At 40.1% G+C, this 18,144-nt stretch overlaps 1 protein-coding gene across 2 annotated transcripts in view; it reads left to right on the top strand.

Annotated features, from left to right (window-relative positions):
- pcgf3 (polycomb group ring finger 3) overlaps positions 1-18,144 on the top strand; it is a 74,299-nt gene that overhangs the window by 32,366 nt on the left and 23,789 nt on the right. For both annotated transcript variants that reach the window (XM_074649037.1, XM_074649036.1), the window contains exons 2-4: positions 1,001-1,110; positions 8,059-8,176; positions 13,764-13,860. In XM_074649037.1, the coding sequence (XP_074505138.1) occupies positions 1,096-1,110; positions 8,059-8,176; positions 13,764-13,860 (230 nt within the window). In that variant the 5' untranslated portion in view covers positions 1,001-1,095. The remainder of the gene's footprint in view (positions 1-1,000; positions 1,111-8,058; positions 8,177-13,763; positions 13,861-18,144) is intronic.

Below are 18,144 nucleotides of genomic sequence, written 5' to 3'. Positions count from 1 at the left end.
GTATGTGTGTTTGGAGGAGGATGAAACAGTGGTGGGTGTCCGCCTGGCGTTCCCTCTCCCATCGTGACTGGAGTGGTCCGACTCCTACAATTAAGCGATGAATCACACAAAGTGACGGCAGCACAGAAGTCGTGGTTGCCCTCTGTGGAGAACACTGTACAACAGTATTAAACGCGTGTGTTAAAAGCGGTGATACGTGAGATCATCTTCTCTTTGTTTGCTCTCTCTTGCCAAGCGTTTGTGGCGTTTGGCTCGTCAATCAAACAGTGTGGGTGGTACAGTGAATATTTGATTCCCTGGAGTTTCCATTGCAGTTTCTGTCTGTAGCTTTCTTTGCTTTGGTTGCTCAGTTAAACCAGATTTAGAGCTTTTAATTAAAGGAATAGTCCGACACGTTTGGAAATCCTTGTTCTCTTTCTTGATGGTAGCCTCATATCACAATAAATATGGGAAATGGACTTGAAGCAGGTGGAAACAGCCGGCTGGGCTCTGTCCAAAGGTAACAAAGTCTACCCACGAGCACCTCCAAAGTATCCACTATATCTTGTGTATTTAATTTGTACAAAAACTGAACTGTAAAAGCAACAACTGGCCATTTTGCCGGCGTTTTATATGACATACTAACTTCTTGGAGTCTCAGCTGTTTGCCTGGCCGCACAGTCAAGAAATAGCCCCGCGCATTACCCTCGTAAAACAGCGAATTGATGTTTATATTTAACGTGTTAATTGGTGAGCTCTGGATGTGCTGGTTGGCAGATTTTTTACAGAGAGCCAAGCTAGTCCAGTCTTTATGCTAAGATAAGCAAAGCTAACCCGCTGCTGGAGGCTTCAGACATGAGTGGTATCGATTTTCTCATCTAATTCTGAGCAAGAAAACTAATAAGCATATTTCCCGAGATCGTTGAACTACTCCTGGTTAAAGGTAGTTTCTGATTTTAACGTCATTGAGATTTCAGAGTGAATCTCACTAACAGCTTATTGCTTTCTTTCTCTGTTGCAGGCTCCAATGAGAGGCTCTCCATGATGAGGAGCTAACACTGTCGGCCGCACAACCGCAGGAAGAGACGTGGCTGCTGCACCATCCACAGTCGACGCATGGCGGTATTAGGGGTAAGAACCACATCGTCTGGTTTACTCCCGTGTCTTTGTCAGTACTGAGAGTTCCTGTCGTGTTTTCTTAGTCCCAGAAATGAAAGTTAGATGACCAACAGTTTTAGACCTTTAGTGGACATCTTGGGTCAATACTGTGTTAGTTTCTCACTGGTGGTTACGATTAGGTTTGGCTGTTAAGTCAGAGGAATTCCCTGTTTATATGCATCCCAAATGTTGATGCTGTAGCGTACCAACATGTTACTCAAGAATTATATATGAGTTAATAGGTGACAAAACAAAGGTTTAACATTTGAATATAGCTTGATAGATACTGGTCTTGGAAACTGAAGCTGTATTACTCCAAAGTGATTTTAACTCTAAACTAGCAGTTATGTTAATTTTTTATTAATTTGATGATTATTCTCTCAGGTAACTGATTTATTATTTGATTTATAAAATTCCGGAAATTAGGGCTGCCACCTTTTAGTTGATTAGTTGACTAATCGGTTGTTTTGGTCATAGTCAACTAAGATTTCTTTAGTCAATTCGCCATTTTTTATGCTTTTGTCATGCTGGATGACTTATTTCTGAGAAACTTGAAACTTATGAGCACATCTCTGGTAAACACAAGATTTAAAGTGCTACTTTTCTGTAATTCTTTGTGGAGAAATAGTAAAACATACTTAGAAAATGGTGAAAAATTCCCATCACAATTCAACGTCTTCAAATTGCTGGTTTTGTTCGACCAACACTTGAAAACTCAAAGATATTCAATTTACTATAACAGACAAAAAATGTAGCAAAGCTTCACAATTGTCTAAAGGCCTTTCCACGTCGGCAGTGTTTTTTCATGCGATTAATTCTCACGTCAATATATTTTTTCCGAACTATTGTTTTGCCATGGATACTTTCACACAGAACGTGAATATTACGTGGCGAAAAAAGCGGCACTTCTTTTTCTTTCGCACCGCAAATAAAGGCATCAACCAATCACGTTGTGTGGAACGGGTTGAGTTTCGCCTTTATTTATGAAACAACAACACGGAGGCTCCGTAGTCTGAACCAGGACGGCAAACTCTATTACTCCTTTCAACTCCACAAAGACAGCGCAGACCAGATCCACTCCTTCTGTTCTTACCTTTCACATTTTCGTGTCTTTTATTCGTCACGCCCCCGGTGTGTAAATGCCTTCACATATTTATAGGTTCATGAAATCCTTTTAAAAAGTCATGAGATGACAAAAAGCACCGTCATCAATCTGAAACCTAAGTTGCTCTTTCAGTTCTTAAAAAGTGGACAATTGGACACAGGAGACGTCTCAGTTTGTCCAGTGTCTTTATCTGCTTCACATCTGTCTCTGGGTTCAGATGCTTCCACTGTTTAACAGTCAGGGAGGATTTCAGAGCCAACTGGAGCCTCTAAATGATGGATGTCAGCTGTCTCGGTGTCTAACTCACCAGCACAACCAGCCATTATCTGACTGCTAGCCGGCTGTAATTTCACAACTAATGATTTTGTGCTGCAACTGCCTGCTGTTGTAGTCTGTTGGTTGGTCAGCCCGTCACACACTGAAGGCAGTGAGGAGGTCAATCCGTCACTGTGTTTTTACTGGAACAAAAACATAGTAGCAGTTGCACATTAAATTGCATTTTATCCTATTAAAGCCAGCTGTTTGGGGAGCTGTTGTAGCTGACAAGTACGCTGAAAACTAACTGCTGGTTGATTTGACGGATGGTGGAGACGGAATCAGTCAGGTTCAGCGTAGGTAGGATAGACTAAAACATCAAATAAGATTAATGTATGGTCTGAGTCTGACACAAAGGTATCTTTAATGCTTCAGGAGTCAGAAAACGAGTAGAGTCAGGCAGCTGAGCAGTCTCTTTCAGGGTGTCTCTCTCTATATACTCAAACTTCTACTAGAGGGCTGTCTACTTTCACCAAAAGAAAACGTCTTTTAAAAAAAAAAAACTGCAGCTCAGATATTCTCTTTGAATTTCTTGTTATTTTAAAAGTCATTCCTGATAGTTGATGAACAGAAATTCTCTGTGGGATCAACCTAATAGGAAAGTCTGTCAGTTAGCCCGTCAACAGCAATTTGGTTGAAGAGTCTCTATAAACTAACATTTACCATCGACATGACATGTTAGGGTATTCCTACCTTCATGTTCGTTTACTTTTTTAGTTTTTAGAGAGACTCTATCCAGTTAAAAAGTTCAGTAAGTAGTGGAAAAGTGTATTGCTACTCCTATTCTGGGAGATGAGGTTGTATATACACATCTTTACCAACAAGCCACAATAACACAAGATAAAAACAGTATGCAAAGACCAAGAAAGACAATTCTTCTGTTGCTTTAGCTTTGATTGATCTTCAGTTCTAGTGTCTCTTGTTAAAACTACACATCAACTGTAAATCCCTAAAAACACCCAAAGGAGGGCATGTTTTTTCAACCCTTACAGCCCGGACACACCAGGAACATCAGGAGCGTGTGGCGGCTGCGTGGCGTGGTGGCTGCGTGATTCACACGTCGGGCATTCACACCAGCTGCATTTCAGCTGCGTGTCAGCTGCGTTTCTGCTGCAGCTGCTGCTGTCCGCCCTGTATTTCTACATAGAGTTTGCCTTTTAATGGCCATTTCATTTCATTATAAATATCACTTATATTTATTTTAGACTGAGAAAGGTTAAGAAACGTGTGGTAATTTGTAAATAATAGTAATAATCCACAATTAAAACTCCGTACTATATTCATTCATGGAGCTCCCCAAGTCACTGCATGTTCTAGAACACTGTCCGGCACATATTTCAGAATAAAAGCCTCGTGTTAAAAAATTAAGGAATTCTGTCCACGCGGCACGCGTCAAAAATAGGCGAGACCTCTATTCTCTAGAAGAGACGCAGCTGAGACGCGCGTGAGACGGCAGTGTGGCTGCTCTCATCTGTTAACACGGACGCCAAAATAAAAAACAACAGGTAACGCAGCCGCCACGCGCTCCTGACGTTCCTGGTGTGTCCGGGCTGTTGGTGTCTGCATATCATGCTGCATCATCAGACAGGCTCTTTGAGGTAGGGGTTGCACGATGTAAGGAACATATTTGTTATGCGATAACATTGTTGAGTATCGTGATAATGATAGGTGTTTTACTTGCAATAAATAAACAAATTGGAAAGGATTCTGCCTTTCTGCTGCTTTCAGTATGCTGCTAAAATACAGCAAATTGACTTGTTGAATTAAAAAAATAAAAGGAACTTTTTTCAAACATTATTTTATTGAACAAAATGAACACTGAACTGAACACAAAAAGCACCAATTAAAAAAAAAAAAGAATAAATGATACATTTTAAAGTGCAGTTTTCTATGAGCAAGTCATTCAAACTGCATAACTGGGATTTTGATAAGTGAGGGAGACATTAACACCACCTGATGAAATGAAATTGCTGGTGTTGAGTTTGAAAACATGACCGGGGGAACTGGGGTCACTTTTTGGAGCCACTTCTGGGCACTATAATTAATCAGGGAGTATGTCATTAGTAAAAGAAAATCACATTGGTAATAACTGAAATAAGGACACAGAAATCATATCTGCTGTGGCGCCCATTGATGAATATTTCTGAGCTGACTAGTTGACCGTTCACACCTCAGCTGAGTGTTTCCTCAGCTCTGTGAAGACTCCCAGTGACTTGTTGCTGATGTTACTGACAGAGTGAAACCACAGTTAGTCATTCAGTTTCTCAGCACTCTGCTGTGGAACAAATCACTGCTTTCAACATCCTTCTCATTTACATCTTATTTAAAAGAATGAATCACTAAGTGAGCTCCCCGTCGCTGCCTGTCAGCGCTGCTCGTCTCATCGTGATCCTGCAGGTACACGTTGAACTGAAGACTGTAGTGTAGTACAGCTGATCCTGGTTCACTATCTGTATGTAACCTGCCTCATTAATGATGAGCACTGCCTCTCAAATAGACTCCTCCAGCTTGAATAGCGTATTTTGTGGAGATGTTGTGAAGTGTTCTAGTGAACCCGTACCTGAGAGTGTGTCAGAGCACCACAGTGTTATAATAGCAGCATCAAACAGGCCTCTAGTGCTGCAAAAGATGCTTAAAAGTTGTCTTCAAAAAAGAGACAACCAGACGATGAAAACACAAGAGATGCAGTTGCTGTGGTTGGCAGGGATGATGGTTAACTACAGTAGGTCATTGGGTACAATAAGACCAGGTATAGAGAACAATGACACCCAGCTAGCTGACATAAAATGTTGCAGTAATATCCAACATATTGTTCCTTGTTGTGATTGTGGGATATATTTATGGCTGTGTTGTACTTGCAGTGGCTTTTATTCAGTGGTTTTAGTGGTGAAGCATCTCGTGAAACTGGCTCAGCTTTCTGTACTCTGAGGTGTTATTCTGGGTATTTGGAGGAATTGTATTAATACTGCTTTGTGTTTGATTAACCTCTATATGATTTAGCATTTATATATTTGCATAGATTAGGGCTGCACCACAATATTTCATTTAAAATGGTATTTTGACACATATTTCACCGTAAACAAATAATGCGCCTCCTGCGATTTGAAAATTGCAGTGTGCCACATTGAGATTTCGATAACATTTTGATTAATTGTGCAGCTCTAGCATGCATACCCTGTTTTGTTTATATCAACCAAAATGTGACACAATGATTGGTCACAAAAAGATGGGACTTGCTTATCAGTGACTGATATACTCACTGGCCCGCTCACTCAAATGTTAAATGTAATGCATCAAACAGACTCATGCATATAACAAGAAAAACCTGGAGTTGTAACATTGCATGGATGCAATACAGATATCAACCTGCCTACACAAGGCACGGGTTGGACTGAAACTACAGTTGGATAACAGCCGGGGCATCAATCACATTATGTGTGCTTGTTTCTTTTAAAATAAGAGCATGACCTTAATGATTTTCCTGGTTATTGAGGCTAAATGAAGTTCAGCTAAAGTTTAAAACCGTCGAGGATTCAATATTTCCCTGCCCACATGCTGCAGTCTGCTCTCTTTGCCACTCTGTGTTTTCCGAAAACGCTTACAACTTTCTTTATTTGAGCATCTGTGATGTTATGCAACACACACTTTCTCACACCATTTAGCTATAATTGTAGATGAGTGAGCAGGAAGTGGCACGCAGTGTTGCCCGCAGACTAGTAGGATAGATTAGCAGCTGCAGGGACTGAACCTGAAACCTTTTGGTGAAGGACCACCTCGGTACCTGCAGGGCAGTTTGCCTCCCAGTTAAAGAAAAACAGACCGAACCTGTGACCCTCCAGGGTTTTCTTCTTATGTCGCATTTACACCAAGAGCGAAGTCGGACTGCAGGTATCATTTGTGTTCATTCGTGCTAGACGCACTGGAGAGGAGGAGGAGCCGGAATAACTACACAATGATGTTGATTTGTAAAAAGTCTGAATTCATGCTTTGTCAGGTCCGTCCGCAAAATGCTTGTTTTCTGAATGGAGTTTGGATGGATCAGTGCCAGGCTATGCAGCTGCTCCATCAACACTCAACATAAAGTCATGTAGGCATAAATACAGCAGCGACATTGTTGTTTATACCATAGACAGTCTGTGGTTTATACACAGAGTTTGGTCCGGTCTTTGTACAGATATGATGTACTATCGTAGCTCTGGGTGACCACAGACAGATACCCGATTTTCTGATTCAATAACGTCAGTGACGACAGTAGAATCTCACCGCTGAAGGGCTTTTGCGACACAGCGTTATGCGTATTTCTTGCTTGAATATTTCAACTCCCATGAAATGGGCGAATGGCGCAAGTTTCACATGTTTGCGTCGCACCATTTGCGTTGCCCAGCACCAGTTTACGTCTACTCGCTCCTTTGCATTGACTTTGTACTGTATGTAATCACGCTGCGCGAAAATTTTGCTTCGTTCTTGGTGTGAATGTATAAAACAATGGTATAAAAGACACAATGCAAGTTCTAATAATATTAATAATATAATTTAATAATAATTAAATAATGAACGTGCATACATAATGTAAGTAGCACCTCTTTAGTGTATGCTAATATATGAGGACAAATGGCAAAATATTTTTATGTTGTGTATGTTTTTTTAATATTTGTTTGCTTGTGGATCTTTTCTTTTTCCGATTGTTTCTTTTTCCTTTAAAGTGGCAGTTTCACTGTCTTATTATTTTTGCAGACGTTTTTGTATTAGTTGCATGTAGTTAAATGTTCTTCTGTGGCAAACAAATGATTACTCAGACTAAAGACATTATGACAGTATGTTTTAATGTGTAAAAACTGTTTTGGTATTGTAGTTTTTCCACTGAAATATACTCGTAAATAGCAGGAAGGAAAATGTTTGCGCAGCACAAAAAATGTTTTGAAATGTTCAGTTTCAGTAACAGAAAATATGCTCATAATGATTCAACATGACCTAAAATCATAAAAATTATGCTCTCCAGTGGCTGCAGTGTTGCTTTGTGTCAGCAGTTACTGCTGGTTGTTGTTCAGTAGCTTGTGGGAGTTTAATGTTTTTTTCTCTTATTTTCTCTGATTAAGAGTTTTTATTGTTCATTTTCAGGCATTAATATTAATATTAATATATATATAATATATATTAGACATTAATACATCAGCAATACAAATAACATGCAAGGGCGACACCCAGAGCCAGAAACAGCATTCAACAGTCTTTCTTTCTTTCGTATACATTCTTTATACAAGTCATCTCAAGTGGGAGCAGGAACCCGAGGTATAAAAAGTGGTTGGAGAATAAGCGATGGTATTACTACTATCACTCATCCACTTGAAGCAAAAGGGAGAAAAAAAAGATCATTCAAGGATCTTGCAGTCTCAGTGCTCCTCCAGGTTCTTATCAGAGTCTTTTAACAGGCAGGCTTGCTTGTTTCCACGCTCAGCAGCTCCGTGTTTACTTCAACTTTTCGTTTTCTTCCTTCTCCCTAGAACCCCGACATGCTGACGAGGAAGATAAAGCTGTGTCACATCAACGCCCACATCACATGTCGTCTGTGTGATGGCTACCTGATCGACGCCACCACCGTCACCGAGTGTTTACACACCTGTAAGTCCCTCCTCCTCCTCCTCACACACTTCCTGTCTGTGATTTCAATATTCTTACTTTCTCACTTCTGCTTCTCAGCTCTCTGTTTTATTCCTGCTTCTCTTTCTGTCTCGTCATTCTCTCTTGTTTATTTGACACGCTGGATGTGTTTGTCTCTGAGGGGGTTTTTCTGCTCTAAAAGGTGTTGCCTTCAGGATTTATTCCTGATGGGATGAATCCTGCAGGCAGAGATGTCTCTGTGATCCACGCAGCTCACAACAATCTCACCCATAAAATAAAACACTCATGGTTTATATGAACGTCATTTTTAAATATTGTAAGTCAGTGCCTTAAACCTGAAGTGAACAGAATGAGATTCTTGTCACCACCAGGTAATTTGCACATTTATTAGCCCTCATAGGAGGTGAGAAGATGTCATCTTTCATTCACACAGCGGCACATCATTGTATCTTGGATTACAGTCATTAAACTGTCTGGTCAAAGCTGTCGCTATCACTCTACATAAAACTTCTCAAGCCTAAAAGCTGCTTTTTATATTGCATTTTCTCTTAAAAATACACTTTAGAAGAAAATGCAATGTGCACATAATTACTTCCAAGTACTCTCCTTTGGTTACATCCTCAAATAACTTCTGACTTTTCATCTTCTAATGTGATGAATTTAATAAAATCTGTTAATTGTTGTGCAAGCATCCTCAACAGGGTACAAATTCTATTCATAAAATGTTTTTATCATGTAAAACCCTCTTTCTCAGTCAAGTTTATAGCTTCTTTTGTTGCTGATTTTCAGCAAACAAATACAGAAATCCAACATTCTTCAAAGGCAGAGAGAAATTCAAATCAAATGCTCACTGTGCTTCAGTTGAAGCAGTTCACAAATTAAAATGTCAAAGCCTTATAAAGTCCTTTTTTTTAATGAAACGTCATTTGAAATATGAACATAATTAACAATTAAAAGGTGTTTTCAGTGGGATTATAAAGTTAAATCAGCAGCCAATTTGATCGTGCATTCTGATAAGTTATTGAAGACTGTTCGAAGTCGTGCGTATTGGTGTCCAATCACCTTTTTAAATATGACCGAGTAAGAATACTTTATGTTGCACTTTTCAAAACAGAAGCGCTTTACAGAAAGGAGAAAAGAAAGAGAGGAAACAAAACTAAAAAATATCACGTTTTAACATGAAGAAAAAGACAAAGGAAAGATGATTTGAAAAATGTGCCTCGGATTTTTGCTTCACACTTGGCAGAGACTGATCTGAAGGAGCAACAAGCTTTCACAAAGGCAGTAACTTTAATGTTTGGTTATTAGTTCAGTTAGTTGAGATGTGATGTGATAAAAGCATGGGTGATTTTATTCGGGGTTTAGGCTTGAAGGAAGGACTTTTTCATTGTTTGTTGAAAGACACGACTGAACCAGGGATTTTATCTAGAACATGACTAATTCTTTTTAAACGTTTTTTGTTTTCCGTTGAGTAATAATGCATATTATCTGGGTTTAAACAAAACAGCTTGTTGTAGAAAATGCATTATAAAATGCAGATGTAAACCATACCACAGCATTTTGGTACTTTCTTCATTGCTCTTGCAAAACAAGTTTTAGGGCAGCGCTTCCTCTTCAGATCCCTCACCCATCTAGCCAGAAACTTCCTGTACAACCAGCGAGGCCTCGCGTATATTTCAGCCTCAGTATTTCTTGGTCAGATTGTGCAAAAGCAGAAGTCTGACCTTGAATTAGCACATTGGACAGGAATAGGGCTTGACTTCATGATTTGAGCACCAGAATGAGAAGCAGTCAGCAGCAGGTTCAGTTTATGCAGAACATCTAACGTTACTCTACAGAGGCAGATTTCTTATTAGTTCTTTCGGTCTATGTGTGAGGTTTTAGCTTACACATCATGTCAGAGGTCAACAATAAAGAACAAAAGGAGGAAGGCAGCATATATAACCTCTCATCAGTGGAAGTGATTGCACCTGAGGGGAGGCAGATCCTCTCCAGACTGGAGTGAATGTTTCAACCACCCTGCCTCAAGTGTGGTCATGTGATCTCTTTCTAGGGCTTTTAATGGCATTTTTCAAGACGTCACTGAGTTAAAGCTTCAGTAGGCAGTATATGTTTTTGGCATCAATGGGCAAAAATTCCATAATAACCTTTCAGCATATTGTAATGCAAGTGTTCTGAGAGATAACTACAGTTCTGCACCTCCTCATGGCTGTTTTCAGGCTTTAAAAAATCTGTGATGGGAGACTTTCACCAATCCCAGGTCATTTCAGAGAGAGAGAGAGAGAGAGAGCGTTCCTATTGGCTGTGCTCCGGTCATGTGACAGGAACTTCCTTCACCAGATTTCACAATGGTGGCGGCGTCACAAACTTTCTCATTTTAGAGCTAAACCGTGCACTACAAGATGATTCTGAAAACATTAGAGGCGAGAAATAGGCATTAACGTAACATAATATTGATTCATATTTGATCTGCGCTGCCTAGTTTGACCGTTTGGTCGGCGTTCACGAGTGATTGACAGCCGGCTCTCACAGCAGATGGACAGCAGTACTCAGATCAGCTCTGACTGCTTGTCTGCCTCCGGTCTGAAAAATCTTGCAGATGCCGTTAGGAGCACTGGAGGACACCTGAGGACACCTGAGGACACCTGAGGCACATGATTTTTTTCAGGTTACCTGTTTCATGTACTAATATCACGATATAGCAACCGTTTTATTAAAAGATCTTTTTTTAAATCATATTTGCTCCAATGTCGCCTACTTCAGCTTTAACAGTCTCAGCCTGATTACCTCATCTGTTACCTCAAGTGCCCTTTCATGCTCATATGAGCTCTGGGCCATGAACCAACATCTTGTTGTGAAATAATAATGCTGCAAAATAATGAACGGAGTCTGGATTTTGAGCTTGAAGGCATTCACGACCCCTACACCCCACCCATCACTGTGTTGGGAGCTGTTTAATCGAACTCCTGGTACAGTTAATTTGGGTTGGTGAGATTAATCTAATCAAACTGGAGTGTGGACCAATCAATCGCTCTCTGGTCCGACTGAAACAGACCAACGTGAAACCTTTTTGTTTATTTAAAGTGAGAAAAACCTTGTAGATCAATCCAAACAACAAGTACTTAAGTGGAAAATTTGACTGCATCTTTTAGATTCACAAACCAAAACAATAAGCTGTTCCCTCCTGCTATTGTTTGCAGATTAAATCAACACTAATTAGCTCTAAACAAGATACAGAACCGAACACCTACATGGTTAACGAGAGCCTGCAGCGTTATGAAAGATCAAATTGTATTAGACGTGTAAGATGAGCCCAGACGATGTAACACCCCGTCTGTCCACTAGAGGAAGCTCTTCTACCACAGATGGAAGCCGTTCTGCTCGCTGTAAAACATCAGAGTAGACGAGACGCTTTGATTCTCCCTCTCACTTTGAAAAAAGGGGCTCCACCATCAGACAAAGAGATTCACATCACGTCACCACTGCAGCTGTTCAGACAGACCTCTGCAATAAAACTCAGACTGTCAGGTGGAGAAGGATCTAATGGAGGCACGTGGGCAGTGCTGGTTCTCAATATGTGTCACACTTGAAGGTTTCCATAGGTGAAAGGTCAAGTCATTTATCTTTAAACATCATTTATGATGTTAGATTATTCATCAAAATGTTGTAACAGCTTTGAAAGCAGTGATCTGGACAGTCAACAGTTTGTTTTCATTACATCAGTGTGGACATCTTTTTCTGCAGGATTGTCACGTTCACACTCTTATTGCTTTATTTTTTTTCACTGTGTAGTCGTTTCATCAGTTAACTGATTGACAGAAGATTAATTTAATAACACCATATCCCAAACATTCCCTGGTTCCAGCCTCTCAAATGTGAAGTTTCGCAGCTTTTCTCTTTTTTATATCATTTTAAGTGGAATATCCTGAGGTGTGGACCGTTGGTCAGACAAAGCAATCAATTTGAACGAGTCACTTTGGGCTGTGGAAAATTGTGAAGGGCATTTTATAGATTAATTAATTAATTAATAGGAGAAAGAGTTGACATTTTAATCAATAAGTGTGTGGTGATCGTTCTATCAGTGTACAGTAAATACATAAAAGCTATGTTCTTAAACAACAAGCATTGCACCTGATACAACTATTTTTAAACGGCGCCTGAAGATGAAACGCAGATCCTATCAGCAACATTCACAGTTAAATAATTCAGCTGATGCTCTCATCATCATAGGTTCAAATTCAACTTTTAAATCACCAACATTACAAGCAGAGCGCCACTAAGGTTGGGAATCTCGATTCAATTCAGAGGGCTAAGATGCGATTATAAAACGATTATCGATGCATCTTGACTCATTGAAATGTTTGATTTCTATACATGATTTATTTTTTCTCTCTGTGTGATTACTTGCTACTTCTAAAACATAGCGTATTTGTAATGATCCATAATTACATAACAACTAGCACACAGTGTGGCTTGTGTCCACGTCGCTTTTCCCTTCAACTTCTTAGTTGCTTCCATATGCAATCTTTTAAGCCAGGGGGGTGCCCGTCAGATTGTATCCCTCTGCGGCTGCTCATGCTCAGCCATCCTCACCAAAACTCAAGATAGCTTAGAATTTAAGCACGATAATTTGCTTATTAACGAATTGTGACCAAAATATGATCTGGAATATAGTGTAAAAATAAACTTGTCATTAGGGAAGGGATGATCTAGGATTTTATTGCGGATTTTGATTAAAAAAAACTCTCACAATAAGTTGATTGTGGGGAATTTCCACTGTCGGGATGATCGTGAATGTTGTCACGAGGGACTTGGAAAAGCTGTCTAGCTCGCTATCATGGTAGAGAAGTGAAAAATAGGTTTTAAAAATACAGAAATTATCATGTAAGAAAGAACAGAGTCACAATGTTGCTTTTTTAAAATGTATCCTTTATTTTATTTGTGCAGGGAGACCTTATGATTGTTTGTTTTTTCACTATGTATGTTCACTAAAAGAAGATGAGTCCTAGCTGTGATGCAATACAAATATTTGTTTCTTAACAACAAGTAAGGTAACATGATTCCAGTATGTTTAAGTGCTATTTTCAGAGTTTTATTTTGATGATTATTGGGATAATATCTTGAATCTCCATGATTTTGGCCAAAATAATCCTGGCATGAAATTTTCACATCGTCCCATGCCTTTCAGTGCTCTCTGGTGGACAAACAGGGTATTGGAGACATTGTTTCTAAATGACCCTAAAGATATGTTTGGCTCTTCTTTACTGACATTTATTGTTACATATCAGCCGATATATACCGCGATATGATCTTTGATATGCTGATATCAGCCGGCCAATTTGTCAGTGGGGCTCTAATTACGAGCCATCGATGGTAAAGTTTGCTTTCTTTGCAGCTGAAAGTGAAATGATGAGAGATTTTAAAATGCTGAATATGTGATTGTCATTCATGAAATCATCAAGAGTGACTGCGATCAGTGACATTTGATAACGTACTAAATACACAGTAGCATTGTTGGCCAATTAATTAATATATCTGTATATGGAGAGTAACAATATCTCCTCTGTGTGTGTGTGTGTGTCTCCAGTCTGTAGAAGCTGCCTAGTGAAGTATCTGGAAGAAAACAACACGTGCCCCACGTGTAGGATTGTTATTCATCAGAGCCATCCACTGCAGTACATCGGGTGAGTGAGGGAGCCGCCGCAGACCACACGCACACGCACACGCACACGCACACGCACACGCACACGCACACGCACAGGTACAATGAGCTGCTGTCTTTCAGTCCTCTTCTATTTTCCTTCACTACCTACAACACTCTCCTCTCTCTAGGTTTCATTCTGCATTCCTCACTCACAAACATATACGTGCACACACATGCACGCACACACTGAGGTTTTGTCAGAGCTCCATCAGTGTGCAGGGAGCTGCTCGCTGCCTCTGGGGGGCATCAGCAGTTCACTGCCAGTAAACAATAAACTACCAAGGAACAAAGTGCTGCTCGCCTCTTACCATCTTATGTCCACTCTGAGGTCACTCTGCTGAGAGTGGTCTGTGTCTGTGTCTGTATTGTTATAGGCATAGATACATGAACATAAGAAGGTTCAATTAATAAGTGAATGCCACTAGAGATGTGCCACCCGCCCGAAGGAATAATGTTCTCCAGTTTAGAGACGTGCACCCGGCATGGACACTCCATACCGGTCCCTGTGGGATGTATGTAAGAGTGATGACATATTACATTGAAGTAGGCTGGTTTTAAATAGATGAGCATTTATTTAAAGTCAAAGTTCTTCTTTTTTTAGCAATTCTCATTACGAAAAATGAAGCTTAAAATATGTCCACATATTAGAGGATGTAATTAATATTTCCTCATTAATAATGTATTATTTCACCCACCGGCAACCCAGCTGCTATTTATCAGAAATGTTCATTTTATGACCCGGCCTGCCCAATCCGTGGATTGAATCTTATAGTGGATCGTATCATGGAGAGTGTGCAGATTTTCCTATTAAACAAACATTAATTAACAGGATTTTACTGAACCTGGTGCCTACACTACCCACAATGCAACCCAACTGCTGACAGTTTGGGTTGGAGATTCAGGTGTTTTGTGCTAGTAGTAGCTAATGTAACCTGGAGTAGAGAAGATGAGCTAGAGGTCTGGTTAACCTCACTTCTTTCTAACTTCACACCTCCAGATTGCTTTTTTTATTTTCAGACGTGTAGTCATCAGCCCCAAACGATGCTGACTCAAGTTACATTACTTGAGGTAATTTAGCATTTTTCACACCGCCCCCCCGGAGACACTAAAGGCTTTATTTACAACTTTTTTCACATATGCGGTCGTACTCCCCAACACCTGTAAACACACTTCGATGTACTGAGCACGGTAAGAGCCGTTTCTCACCAGTGCATATTTTCCTCATGACAGCTTTGCACACCAGACTCGTCTATGAGTTTCCTCCTAAACAGTGCCGTGTCCACTCCACACAACAAAAACCTGTCCAGACAGAGAATGTCAAAGAGGCTAACATTAATTACATGATGCATAAACTAATCGGACCTTAAATGTGATGCTAACGTTAGCTGTTGTGGCTAGCCTCGTCCTGTGACCAACATAAAACATTAGCAAGTGCATATCAGTTACATTACCATCTTCATCGTATCCCAGCTGTTGGGCGATCTCAAGCCATATATTGTCCTTAATTTGGTTGTTGAGGTCGAAGTGTTTGTCATACATTATTGGTTGTTGAGAAGGGGACGGCCCATTGTGGTCCGTCTGAATATTTGATGTCCTGCAGGGGTGTGCAAGCATTCATAAGAACCCACAAAATCAGTTTTTATAAATTTGCGTGAATTTATCAGACAAAAATCTGTGCTTGGTGTGAAACAGCTTTCAACTGAGCACAGTCACAGTATTGAGAAACTGTAGTGGACCTCAGAGAGCACAACTGGGAAATATTTGAACATTTTTGCTTCAAAAACATTAAAAATGTCACCTTCTCTTTGAAATAATTGACCACTTAAAATGAAAAAAGTTTCCTTACCTGTAATTTCCACACAGACTTCAGTCTGTACTTTGAATGATGAATTTCATCATTTCAGGTTGAAATGAAGATGTGACATTTTGGGAAGTGAAGTCTTCTTCTTATTGCTTTTGTGAAGTTCACTCTTCCAGACTGAATCCTCCTCTCTAAGGGATGTTGATGTTGTCGTTCGTGCCCCTCTGAGCGCTCATGCATTAATGTCTGATTAATGCGACACCCAAACTTAATGTGCACCAGCAATTTAGTCATTACCGCCTAAACTGCGCTGTCTGCACACTCATTGTTTTGCAGGAAATGCTCCATTTCAGACACATTAGCTCGCCGCACAGCTGTTTTTTGTTTTTTATTGCCTCGTTGTTTGTAGGAAATTGGAGTTGTTGGGAAACATCACAAGTGATTTGAAGGCAAAACACCCGTCAGATGACAGATAAAAACCATCTGCTCATCAGGAAGACTGATCAAAGTTGATGTTTGAGATTGAACTCAAAGTCACACTGAGACGTCTCCTCACAGAGAATCAGCTCAGCAGAACTAATCCGGCTTCTCGTACTGTCAAGTGTGGCTTTCCTTCGATGGTTTTAATCCGTTTTATTACTTCACACACATAAGACAGTAAAATCACCTCACAATCATACTCCGTGTTACTCTGCAAAGAACAGCCTTGTATTCTTTAGCTCTGGGAAGGAAATTAGTTAATATAGCTGGCAGTGTTGTAGGCAAACCCACCGAAATTGAGACAAAGCCATGACCAAGATTAGAGTGGATCGAGACAGAGACGAGACATTTTGAGGGATTTAGACCTCTTTCAGACCAAGACATGACACACTTACGATAAAATACAGATTCCCATAAAAACACCACAAATGAAGATTCCTCTTCATTCACCTCTTTTATTGCCATATATACTACATATGTGTGTATTAGCCTAAGTGTAGCATGATAAATGTCTGATAAAAGGCATTGCAAAGGGGAATTTTATGTGGGAGTTTTCCTTTGTTTTCTATGAACAAACCACAGTAATGATGATAACAAATAAACCAGACAATAAACAGGTCATTTAGTGAAATCCCCACAGTTGTGGTCTTGACTGGTCTTGAAGTAGTCCTCTTTGTCTGAGACCGAGACAAGACCGAGTAAAAATGCTGTTGATTCCGAGACAGAGACCTTCAAAAAGTAGTCTTGAGACCGATCTCGAGTACTACAACACTAGTAGCTGGTGTCTGTAAATGGTTAATATTTAATTTAATGACTTAACTAAATGACCGAGCAAGTTCTTTATTAATTCTTGATTTTTTTGGTTTGGGGTTTTTGCTGCAGTGATGCACCACTGCTGGATGAATACATAAAAAAAAGTAATTTCCTTGTTTTATAATCCTAAAGGGACTACTAATTTCAGCGACTCTTGCTTTAGCAAGCAAATTGAACTGCCTTACTGTTAAAAGCTGCTTTATAAGTAAACTTGTCACGTCTTTACAGTGACTGTTTTTGTCACAGCCAGGCTCAAAAGCTGCAACTAAGTCTGGAGACCAGACAAGTTTAAAAATGTATGAGATTAAAAAATGAATCATATCTATTTATAAAAAGAACAGAGCAAACAGGTCATGTAAGTGTGTATGGATGTGTGAAAATGTCTGTAACAAACAAAACAAAACAGCAGCTGTGTCAGCCAGAGAAGAGAGATGCTTTGTGGGAGCTTTATATCCTCTGGACCACACCAGTCCAGGTGTGGCTCAGGGACACAGGGACACCTAGTGGACTGGAGAGGTCGTCGTACATTTTATTTAACCTGGTGAAAGTCTCACTGAGATTAAAATCTCCTTTTCAGTGTTATTGTAAGAAAGGAAACACAGATACAGCACATATGCCAATTAAACAGTAACACAAAGGACCATATTATACCTATAAACCTAGAGACAGGTGACAAATAAAAAGGAAAACCTATGGGAGCAATGTGTCAGACAGTGATCTCCACCACCTTCATTAAAACCCCAGTTAATGAAACATCTTTAAAAGGAACAGCGTTCATCTCTCCAGCAGAGTTTAAAGGTTTCTCTTAATTCAACAGAGCATAACAGTGTCACATTAGCACACAGCAGATCTTAGTAATGGTGTTAAAACCTCCAAACTGTGAGGACACACTACCAGCTCTGTCCAGCAGGGGTCAGTGTTTCGCTGCCTGTTGGAGCCTCCGCACCATCTAGCAGATACAATGACTCTCCCAGAGGACAGCAGGGGAGACAAACAGGAGAGTTTTTCTTCCATAACATTGCAACAAACCCAACGTGTCGTGTCCGTTAGCTGGCCGGTTGTCAAACGGCGCCAACGTGTTGATGGCGAGACCCGAGCCCCCACACTGTGCACCTGTATCACCTGCACTGCCGAGCAGGGAAAAGACATTTAACACTGTGACTGACGGAG

Source organism: Sebastes fasciatus, chromosome 10 (genome assembly GCF_043250625.1).
Source record: "Sebastes fasciatus isolate fSebFas1 chromosome 10, fSebFas1.pri, whole genome shotgun sequence".
NCBI classification, from domain to species: domain Eukaryota; kingdom Metazoa; phylum Chordata; class Actinopteri; order Perciformes; family Sebastidae; genus Sebastes; species Sebastes fasciatus.
The sequence above is the reverse complement of the archived record's forward strand: the minus strand, read 5'-3'. Positions and strand labels throughout refer to the sequence as shown.